The 12,500-nt window shown below is 42.2% G+C and overlaps 1 protein-coding gene across 1 annotated transcript in view; it reads right to left on the bottom strand.

Moving 5' to 3' along the window:
• Positions 1 to 9,386: 9,386 nt before the first annotated feature.
• LOC143041472 (uncharacterized) overlaps positions 9,387 to 12,500 on the bottom strand; it is a 3,877-nt gene continuing 763 nt past the window's right edge. The window contains exon 2 of the mRNA XM_076213382.1: positions 9,387 to 9,425. Coding sequence (XP_076069497.1) covers positions 9,387 to 9,425 — 39 coding nt within the window. The remainder of the gene's footprint in view (positions 9,426 to 12,500) is intronic.

The raw sequence follows: 12,500 nt of genomic DNA, 5'->3' as shown, positions 1-12,500 counted from the left end.
TCCTAGCAAGCCATAAAGCAGAAGAGGACTGTTATCGTTCTCATATTTTTTATGGTTACTGCTACGTGATTTCACTCAGCTTTGAGAGCTTCTCCCCCTCTCCCTTTCTCCCTTCTCCCCTCTCCTTAATAGGGAACAAGGTTGGCATCTCCCCACCATAACGTCCCTCGCTCCCTCCCTTTCTGCTCCCCTTTCTCCAAAACAAGCTTTGTCTCTCTTACCCACGTCACCCATCCCTTCCATTTCCCCAAATCTCTTACCCACTCAATGAGTCCTCTCCTCCTCAAACTTCCCCTTCTTCTAATCTATAAACAAAACCCTGCCCCATCATATCCCACTCTACCCCGTACCCTCACAACCACCTTCATCCTCTCCTTTCACCATACATGTGGAGGTAATGCTGGCATTGGTATTGGCATTGGTAGCGATATTGTTATTGATGGTGGTATTGGTGGTGGTATTGCTTTTGTTGTTGTAGATAGTTGTGGCGATAGTTGTGGTTGTTGCGGTGATTGTGGTGGTTGTTGTGGTGGTAGTAGTAGTGCTACTGGTAGTGGAGGTATTTGTGGTGACTGTATTGATGTAGCTTTGCATGTTGCCTTAAATCTGCGTTGTTTTCACTCATTTGATACAACACCATGTGCTAAATCCTTTTGTTTGACATACATATAACCTTCAAACAGTAAATTGTCACGTCATTTTTCACTCTTAATGAACTGCATGCTCATGGGTTGTGGACAAAAAAAAATATTCCTAAATTCACCAGGAATAAACCACTTTATAATGTAATGTGTCTAACAGAGTGAATCCCTGACACGATGAAGCATAAGCTTAAACACTGCTCACTGGGAGAAAGTAAGCTCTTCTAAACTCTAAAATCTAAAAATCTTTGACAGAAGGTTTAATACAAATCCGCTTATCGTCTGAAAGATTTAGATTTTGCCGATACAAATAGTATATATAATATATAACAACACACATATTTTATGTTATTAAATTACAAAAAAAATTAGTGACAAAATGTTTTATACAAATCTACTTTTTGTCTTAAGGATTTATATTTTGCCGATACAAATAGTATATATAATATATTATATAACAAAGAATTTAGATTATTAAATAGAAAAATAGTGTATATCATTCAAATGCCAACGGGGGAAATTGATATCAAGGGGTAATTGTCCCAAGGGGCAATTGGTAACGGGGGGAAATTGTCCTCCGGTGGAAATTGTCCTTCGGTGGAAACTGTCCTGATACGGGTTGTGGTGGTATTAGTGGTGGTGGCATTTGTGGTGGTGGTGGGAGTGGTAGTGGTGGGATTTTTAGTGGTGGAAGTGGTGGTAGTGGTAATAGTGGTGGTAGTGGTATTGGTGGCGGTAGTGGTATTGGTGGTGGCATTGGTGATAGTGGTGGCATTGGTGGTGGCGGTATTGGTGGTGGCGGTAATGTTGGGGTTGGCGTTGGTGTTTGAGTTCGAGTTGTCGCTGATACTGGAGCTGGCGTTGGTGGCGGTGGTGGTGTTGGCGCTGGTGGTGGTAGTGGTATTGATGTTGGTGGTGGGGTGGTGTGGGGTGCTGATGGTAGTGGTATGTTGGTGGTATGTTGGTGGTGATGTTGGTCGTGGTGGTGGTGATACTGTTGGTGGGGGTATCAGTGTTAGTGGTGGGGGTGGGGTGGGGGTGGTGATGGTATGTTGATAGTTTGTTGTTGTTGGTGGTGGTGGTTTTGTTGTCCGTGGTAGTTTACCTTCTGTTCCACCTTATCCTAGACTACTCGTCCTCTTCCTTCTCCTCCCCATACCCGTCCTCCCCTTTTCTTCCTCCCCCTCCTCCTTCTCTACCTTTTCCTTTTCCCCTCCTTCTCCCTACTCTCTTCCTTTTCCTCCTTCTCTTCCTCTCTCTATTTTTTTTTCTTTTATCCTTCCTTCTCTTCCTCCGCCTCGGTTCACTCTACTTCCTTTTTCCTTTCCTCTCCCGTATTTATTCCCTTCTTGTCCACCTCCTTCTTCTCTCTGCTCCATCACGCCGCCTCTAATTCGGTTTCTCTCTGCCTCGCCTCCTTCTCCACATCAACTTCACTTCTCTGTTTCCCCTCTTCTTTCCTCCTTCCTCTCCCTCGCTCCGACAAGCCTCTAAAGCCTTCATCGGTCTCCCAGTCAATTTCTTCTCATTATTTTGCCTCCCCAACGCCCTTTCCCTCTTGAACTACAATTTTGTCTCCTTCGCCCCGACTTTATGTATATATATATATATATATGTATATATATATATATATATAATATATATATATATATATATATACATACACATACACACACACACACACACACACACATATATATATATATATATAAGTATGTAAGACAGATAAGTGGGAGGGTGGTGAGATAAACATAGGGAACCGTTAGGGATTTATTCTGACGTGTCGTCCTTATGAGGACTTCTTCAGAGTACATACACCTTCAAACAACTCACACCCTATATACCCACCGAAGCTCTCCGCGTTCCACCATGATCAACCTGATCTCTCGTCCTCCTCCGCTCTGCCTCGCGAAGTATCAAACAGCTCGCCGTTTTTGTTAACTAAATAAACCCATCGCGGTGGTTGTTGTTTGGATGGGAGGCGATGTAAGCTACTTCAGTTATTTTTCTTCTTCTCTTAGGATGTCCTTTCTGCAGCACCTCTATTTTGTCCAAGTCTGGTAAGTGGCCATAAGTATCTACATAAATCACTAGCGAGTTTGATACTCGGTGTGCCTTGACGGCATTCCTGTGCTCAACAGTCCGCTTTTTAATACCTCTGCTGGTTTCCCGTTGTAGCTCATAGGACAGTTTCCACACGGTATCTTGTTGACGATACTATTTTCTTCTCCGTTGGCCACGACTTTGTTCTGGCTCTTAACAATGTCTCCTATTTTTGCTCCCCATCGCAAGGCCCTCAGTGCTGTTTTATCATCCCTCTATATGGAGATTTTAGAGAGAGATAATTTTGTAAGAATAATGGGTCGAAACACCTCCTGGTTTCGATATGTGGATGATGTCTTAGTCGTTGCCCCTAAGAATACCCATTTGGAAAACAAATTGAGGAGGTTAAGTAGTGTCGAACGAAACATCCAGTTCAATGTAGAACACGAGGCAGATAACAAATTGGCCTTCCTCAACACCGTCATCTGGAGGAAAGATAACAAGACCGTATTCTCGGTTCACAGAAAAAGTACCAATAAAGACGATATCATTCACTACTACTCCGGCCATAATGATAGAATAAAGGGTGGAGTAGTCATATCATTATTCCTAAGAGCATACCGCATTTGCAGTGAAGAAATTATCAAAGATGAAATAGATTATATTTTCAACGTTTTCACCAAACTCTATTATCCGGAAGGGCTATTGCACCGACTTAAAGAAAAGGCGTTAAAAATAGCAGAAATAAGCATAATGAACAGAGGAGACGTGACTAAAAATGATAGCAGGGGGTATTTGTCCGTGCCAAACTCAAGCCGCTCAGGCGGGTTGGGACAGTTGCTCACTAGAGCCAGTGTCAAGATTGCGATCAGCACGGGAACAAATATAGGAGACATTGGTAAGAACTAGAACAAAGTCTTGTCCAACGGATAGGGAAATAGTATCGTCAGCAAGATACCGTGTGGAAACTGTCCTATGAGCTACTACGGGGAAACCAGCAGAGATATAAAAAAGCGGACAGTTGAGCACAGGAATGACGTCAAGGCACATCGAGTATCAAACTCGCTAGTGGTTCATGTAGATACTCATGGCCACTTACCAGACTTGGACAAAATAGAGGTGCTGCAGAAAGGACATCTTAATTAAGAGAAGAAGAAAAATAACTGAAGCAGCTTACGTCGCTCCTTATTCAAACAACAACCACCGCGATGGGTTTATTAAGCTGTTTGATACTTCGCGAGGTAGAGCGGAGGAAGACGAGAGGTCAGGTTGATCATGGCGGAACTCAGGGAGCTTCGGCGGGTATATAGGATGTGAATTGTTTGAAGGAGTATATACTCTGAAGAAGTCTTGGTAAGGACGAAACGTCAGAATAAATCCCTAACGATTCCTTGTGTTTATCTCACCACCCTTCCACTCACACACACACACACACACACACACACACACACACACACACACACACACACACACACACACACACACACACACACACACACACACACACACACACACACACACACACACACACACACACACACACACACACACACACACACACACACACACACACACACACACACACACACACACACACACACACACACACACACACACACACACACACACACACACACACACACACACACACACACACACACACACACACACACACATATATATATATATATATACATATATATATATGTATGTATTTATATATATATATATGTATATATATACATATATATATATATGATTATATATATATATTATGTATGTATATACAAGGTTTGTTCAATAAGTAATGAGAAAAGGTCAGGCGAGACATTAAATATAATTTGATCAAAATACTACTCCATTGTGAAGTACACATACATATATTCTATAAAATAACTAACTGGCAACTTTCTATATTTGAAGGTCTGAGTGCAGCGGTGAACGTTCTGGAACCAGTCTGATTCGGTTTGCCGATCTGTGAACACTTGTCAAGATGCAGGAAAACATGGAGCAACGTTACGCCATCAAACTTTGTGTTAAACTTAAGAATACCAAACAAGAAGCTTATGGAATGTTAAAGGAGGCCTATGGGGATGAACAGATGAGCCAAGCAAGTTTCTATCGGTAGTTTAACAGATTTTCTGAAGGAAATTAACAGGTTGAGGATGAACCCAGATCTGGAGCACCGAAAAGTACACGCAAGGAGGAAAACATTGAGGAAGTGCAAAGGTTAGTGATGGAAGACCTTCAAATATCTGTGAGGATGATATATGAAGCTGTTGGTATTAGTATTGGCACAATAGAAGCAGTTTTGACCCAAGATCTGAAGCTCCACAAAGTCTGTGCCAAGTTTGTGCCAAAGACTCTCTCCGACGACCAGAGGCAGTTTCGTGTGGAATGTTGCACTGACATTCTCGAAATGATAGAGGCTGGTTCAGGTTTCCTGAATAAGGTAGTGACTTGCGACGAGAGTTGGGTGTTCACCCACGACCCTGAGAGCAAACATCAGAGTGCTCAGTGGAAGGACGCGACCTCCCCCAGACCCAAAAATGTAAAGATGAGCAGGTCGCAGGAGAAGGCCATGGTCATTCCTTTCTTTGACTCCCAGGGGCTCATTCACATTGAATGGGTTCCTCAGGGTCAAAACGTCAATAAGAAATATTACCTTACTGTTCTGAAAAGGTTCAGGGAGAAGATGAGGAAGAAGAGGCCTCAGCAGTGGAGAGTGGTCAGTGGTGGTTCCACCAGCATAATGCCCCATGCCACAAGTCAACGCTGGTGACCACCTGGATGGCCGACAGGGGAATGAAAGTGGTATAACACCCACCCTACAGCCCTGACCTAGCCCCTGCGACTTCATCCTGTTCCCACGCATGAAAGACAGCCTCAGGTGAAACAGAGTCTAGTTAACAAAGAAGCTGAAAGAGGCATCGGAAAGTTACCTGAAGGGACTACTGAAAAAGGGATTTGAAGAGGTCTTCCAGGATTGGGAGAGACGCATATAGAAGTGGGTAGATGCAAGAGGCAATTATTTTGAAGAAGACAAAGTTTTGTAAGCTTATGAAAATAAATAGTGTCTCTCCTGACATTTCCTCATTACTTATTGATCGTACTGGTATATATATATATATATATATATATATATATATATATATATATATATATATATATACATACATATATGCATATATATATATATATATATATGTATATATATATATATATATACCAAGGCTTTTTCCCCCTTACAACGGAGGTAGCCAAAATGGAAAAGGCATAAAATCATTCCCACCCATTCCATCCCTGAATACACTCCACACCCCTCCACCCTCCTTCTTATCTTAGCACCTCCTGGATGACGGGTCATCCCTGCACCGTGTCCACTGCCCTGGGTCAGAAGCAGTATCGCAAGACACAGCACATCCACAGCAAGGCCGCTTCATTAAATCGGCGACCCCCCCCCTCTCCGTCCCCACATGCATAAAAGGAGAAGACGGGGAGAAATCCCTTCGGGCTGAGTCAAATTTTGCTCAACCCCCATCCCCCCGTTCATTCCACCTCATAGATCACAACATCATCCATATACAAACATTCTCCATTCACCTCTGTCTTCTGTCCTCTCCCGTCCTTCCTCAACAGACATTCCCCTCTTCCCCAAAGCCCCCTTTAGCCCATCCATCCACCTCATTCTAGGACGTCCCCTCATCTTCACTCCCTCCACATCTGCCTTCCATACTTCTTTTACTAGTCTTTCTTCACTCATTCTTTCCATGTGTCCAAACCATCCTAATACTCTTTCATCAACCCTATCTCCCAACTCCCTTTCCACCCCCCGTTCTCCTCCTCACCTCCCCATTTCTCACTCTATCTAGCCTAGTAACCCCCATCATACTTCTCAGACACCTCATCTCAAACACATTCAAATTCCTTCTCTCTTCTTCTCTTATGTTCCATGTTTCTGCTCCATATAGTGGTGTTGGCACAATCACTCCTTCATACAGTCTCCTCATAGCATCCATTTCCAAATGTCTATTCCTCCTTACACTCTTCAATCCACCAAGGCATTTACTCGCTTCTCTCAATCTACATTCTACCTCCACCTTCACTCCACCTTTTCCTGCTACATTTGCACCCAAGTATCTAAAACTATCCACTTCCTCCAGTCGCTCTCCCTTAATGCTCACTTCCAGTCTACTGCCACTTTCACCCCTTGTACATCTCATCACCTTACTTTTACCCACATTTACGTTTAGCTTTCTTCTATCACATACTCTCCCAAACTCTGTCACCAACTTCCTCAATCCCTCCTCCGATCCTGCCACAAGCGCAGTGTCGTCCGCAAACAACAGCTGGCTCGCCTCCCACTTTTCTCCATTTTCTTTAACCATCTCCAATCCCTGACCCACTACCCTTGCATTTACCTCTCGCACTACCCCATCCATGTATAAATTGAACAGCCAGAGCGACATAACCCATCCTTGACGAAGCCCCACCTTTACCTCGAACCACTCACTCTCTCCACTTCTAATCCTAACACAAGCTCTACTACTCTCATAAAAACTCTTGACAGCTCTTAGAAGCTTTCCTCCTACCCCATATATCTGCATAACCTCCCACAGTGCCTTTCTGTCTACCCTATCGTAAGCCTTTTCCAGATCCATAAAAGCCCAAAAAACATCCTTCCCCTTTCCTATAGGTTTCTCACATATTTGTCTTACCACAAAGATCTGATCTACACAACCTCTACCCGTCCTAAATCCACACTGCTCCTCACCAATTACTCCCTCTGTTTCTCCCCTAATCCTCTCAATCAAGATCCTCCCATAAGCCTTCCCAACTACACTTAACAAGCTAATCCCTCTGAAACTACTACATTCACACTTGTCCCCTTTTTCCTTGTAAAGTGGAACTATACAGGCACTCTTCCAGTCCCCCGGCACTCTACCCTCTCTCAAGCAAACATTAAATAACCTCACCAGCCAGTCCACCATCATATATATATATATATATATATATATATATATATATATATATATATATATATATATATATATGTGTGTGTGTGTGTGTGTGTGTGTGTGTGTGTGTGTGTGTGTGTGTGTGTGTGTGTGCGTGCGTGTGTGTGTGTTTGTGTGTGTGTGTGTGTGTATACATATATATATATATATATATATATATATATATGTATATCACATGGACAAAATATTGTAGCACATTTGTAAATAATGATCACGAAGAACCCACAGACAGAATAAAAGGAAACTTAGAAGAACGTATAACTTCTATATTTTGGCTAATAGCTATAGCCCTCTTCAGGAAAGTACAGATTACAAGAATTTGCAGAGACATAAGTACAATTAAGATGTGAGTAGAAGGGGAACACGCAGAGCTAAAACAGGACAATCCGTCACGCAGGGCGGAGTCAGAGGTGAGGGGATGTGTGGGTGGAGGTGTGAGGTCAGGAGAGAAGCGGGCTGGGAGCGGGGTCAGGAGGGTGATAATTCTTAACCAAGCGGCTCACAGCTAGCCGTGAGATTATGTCCGGGGACCATTGACCTTTGGAGATGTTCATGTTGGGAAATTCTTCAATTAAGGCTGATTCAACAATTTTTCTTCTAAATATGAATTTCATTTTCTTATTTTCTACATGTATGACATCTTCAATGTGCCTTTCTCGCACAAATTCTGTCTTTTGGACCTAAATGCCACTCAGATTATCTTCCGCAACCCTTACCACCAATCTTTAATCTAATATTATGACTATCTGAACTTAAACTATGATATATCAAATTGTGCAAAAAAGCTGTGTTTTCATAGAAGAATCAGAAAATACTAATAGGTAAACTTTTAATTGCATAGTACTAATATAACATTGTTTTGGTTAACAGGAGTTAATTCCTCCTTATATTTTTTGTTGTTATTTTTTTTAGTTCTCTCCAATATCGAACCGAATAATGAAGGTCTATCCCAGATATTATGACACTAAGAACAGGTACAGATAAAGACAAAACTCATCTTCCCAGGAATGTCCGAAGATAGATTACACATAGTGAATCATTATGAGAATCAATTAGATTCTCATAGCTGATTCTCTTGATGTTTCGCAATGTTTCACCTATCTTTGAACAAACCTGGAATGATAGTTTTGTCTTTCACTGTACATGTCGGATGTACAGAGAGACTGAAGTAGTGATAGATTATCATTCTTTATGTGGATGAAAACCATACTAAAAAAAAAAAAAAAAAAAAAAAAAAAAGTGAGGTGCAATTTCAGGTCATAACCAGTTTCATGAAGACGAATGAAAAAAACAACAACAACATAATACTAAGATAGTAGGATAGAACTCGTAGTAATGGGTTTAAATTGGACACATTAAGGTTAAAGGATAAAATAGACAAGAGCTGGTCTACCAATAGAGTAGTTAACGAATGAAATAGAATTAGTAGCCATGTAATGACAGCTGAAACAATTGGCTGTTTTAAGAGATTAGATTACTTTACGCGGATGGCGATGATAGGTGGTAATGGGGATGGAAATGCCTAGTGTAGGCCTTATGGTCTCTTACAGTCTCCTTGGTTCTTATGTAAAACGTCTACAGCTCTAAATGCACACAACTTATCCAGTGTGTACCCCTAGATCATGGGTTCTCAACCTCTTTCCTATTATGTCCCCAAGAGTTCTAAGACCACTTATCGGTACCCCTATTCATCTGACGCCGAATACAAAATTGCAATGGATATCTTAAAAGAATTCAAATCATAATGACTTTATTAGATAGAAGCATTAATATAACAAGCAATCTATAATGATACTACGCGTGCAAGAATGAACTGTAGTTATTTTAGTACCAACCAGGATTGAACTTCACCCCTAGAAGGTTTCCTAAGAAGCCGGGGAGCTTCTTAAATTCAACACTGAGAAACCCTTACCCTGAAAAAAAGATTCTCTCGTAATACATTCCCTTTGGTTCTCACATCGTCATAGAAAATACTGCGTGACTCTGATTCATACAGGGTGTCATGGTGGTTTTTCCTTTACTTGCTTGAACTGGAACACTTGGTTTACAGTTGTCCTCTACCTACTGTTCTTCATTCTACCCTAACTTTCGTTCTTCTATCGCTATCTTCCTTTATCTATACTTTTCTCTCTGATCACACTTTTTCTGCATTGGACCCTCCTCTGCATCTATGTTCATCCCCACTAACCATTTCTCTTCATTCTTCTCTCCCACTTCGGTTTTCTTTTCCATTTCTCCTCAATTTTACTTCTTCCTACTTCCCTTCCTGTCCCGATCACCCTCTCCAATCGTAGTTCCAATTATTCCGCACTCTAAGCCTCTCCCCTCTCTTACTCACGTGGTTCTTGCTCTGTTTCCCCCCATATTGCTTATTCCCCCCATTCCTCCCCAGTTAATTGTCACCATTTGCTTCCCACACCTTGTTATCTGTAACTTATTTCCCTCTTCCCCCCACATAAGTCGTTCCTTTCTACCTCCTAAGCCTTCTTGCTATTTGTGACTCATTTTTCTGTTCCCCTAAGGTTAATTGACCCAGCTTTTCCTACCACGGTTTCTTGTTATCTATAACACTTTTTCTTCAGACTTTTCCTTCTTCATTTTAACATTCTCATCCCATTTGATTCCCTGTCTCCTCTTAATAACTCGCTCCATTGAACTCCAGACAACCCCCTCTCCCCCTTCTCTTCCTTCCTTCTCCCACACCTTTCTTGGCTCCTTGGATCCCGCTCCACATTCTCTGGTGTTCTTCTTTCTTTCTCCATCGTCGTCTTTATATTCCTAACTGTGGTCTTCGTACTCGTCGTCAGTATCTTTGTACTCGCTGTTATCGTCTTCGTAGTCGTCACCATCATTGTCGTAGTCGTCATCATCATACTCGTCTCTGCGTTAATTTCTTCGCTGTCTTCGTCCTCCTCGTCGTCGTTCTCGTCTTACAAAAGGAGGAGCATGCCGACAGGAGACCTTTTGGTCCATAACTAGGTCGGATGCGAAAAAAATATAATAATGATAAGTAAATAGATAAATAAATAGAAATTATATTATAAATAATAATGAATAAATAAATAAATAGGTAAGGTTAAGTAATAAACAAGCAGGTGAATAGTACATAATGATAAATTGACAGATGAATAATAACAAATGATAATCAATCAAATAATAATAAATAGACAAATAATAAACAAACAAAGAAATAATATCAAATAAATGGCAGGCATTACAGCATCTTGCTTAGGTGTTTATCTAGACGAATCTTAAAGCTTCGAATTGAACTACATTACACTGCCTCTTCAGGAAGTTTATTTCATTCATTAACGATACGGTTGGCGAAGCTGTTTCTACCCACTTCTAAATTAAGTCTATATCCTCACATTTTGAGACCATTATTTCTTGTTTGATTCTCATTCAATTTGAACATTTTGTCACTTTTGATGTTGTCAATTCCCTTTAGATTCTTAAAGACCTGTATCAAGTCATCTCTGAATTTATGTTTTTTATGGAAAACATATTTACGTTTTAGTCGATTTTCGTATGATTTTTTTTATACATGGAATCAGTTTTGTGGCTCGCCGTTGTATTTTTTCTAATCTGTCAATGTCTCTAATGAGATTCGGTGACCACGCAGAAGCAGCATATTCCAAATGTGGACGAACCAACGATTTATATAGCTTGTTAATGAAAGATGAACTTTTAAAGTCAAAAGATCGCACAATCAGTCCCAGAAACTTATTTGCTTTCTCAGAGGCTGAGATATACTCCTTAGATGATTTAAGATCGTTACTGATAACTACGCCGAGAACCTTTTCACTATCTATTTTTGTTAAAGAATGCCCAAATAACTTGTAATCGTACTTACTGTTATTTTTACTTATGTGTATAACCCTGCATTTACTTGTGTTAGATTTCATTAGCCACTTTTCAGACCATTGCTGTAGTTTATCTAAACCTTCTTGACTATCTAACTGGTTTAAGGGATCATTTGGCATTCCGCATAGTTTTGTATCATCAGCAAATTTGGAGACAATAGACTTGAGCTCGTGGTCTATATCATTTATATATATACTATGAATAGAAGGGACCCAAGAACGGAACCCTGAGGAGCTCCACTTGCAACATTTTTCCATCTAGAAGTTTTACTATTTAGAACAACACTTTATTTTCAATCGTTCAACCGATTACTAGTCCAACTTAATAAGCTATCACTTATTCCGTGTGAAGCTAATTTAGTAAGTAATCTTTGTTGTCCTTGTCCTCGTAAACGTCTTCGTTGTCGCCGTCCACGTCCTTGTCATCATCATCGTTTTCGTTGCCGTCATCGTCGTCGTCGTCGTTGCCGTCGTCGTTGTCGTCGTTGCCGTCATCGTTGCCGTCGTTGCTGTTGCCGTCGTTGTTGTTCCCGTCGTCGCCGCCGCCGCTGCCGCCGCCGCCTTCGTCGTCACCGCCGCCGTCGTCGTCACCACCGCCGTCATCGCCGCCGCCGTCGTCGCCGCGTCGCCGTCGCCTTCACCGCTTCGCCGTCGCCGTCACCGCGTCGCCGTCGCCGTCGCCGTCGCCGTCGCCGTCACCGTCGACATCGTCGTCGTCATCGTCGTCGTCGTTGTCGTCGTTGCCGTCATCGTTGCCGTCGTTGCTGTTGCCGTCGTTGTTGTTCCCGTCGTCGTCGCCGCCGTCGTCGTCGTCGTCGTCGTCGTCCCCGTCGTCGCCGCCGCCGCTGCCGCCGCCGCCTTCGTCGTCACCGCCGCCGTCGTCGTCACCACCGCCGTCATCGCCGCCGCCGTCGTCGCCGCGTCGCCGTCGCCGT

The sequence above is a fragment of the Oratosquilla oratoria genome, chromosome 3, assembly GCF_046742065.1.
Source record: "Oratosquilla oratoria isolate Oo_2021 chromosome 3, ASM4674206v1, whole genome shotgun sequence".
Classification (NCBI taxonomy): Eukaryota; Metazoa; Arthropoda; class Malacostraca; order Stomatopoda; family Squillidae; genus Oratosquilla; species Oratosquilla oratoria.
This window is presented reverse-complemented; position numbering and strand designations above follow the sequence as displayed.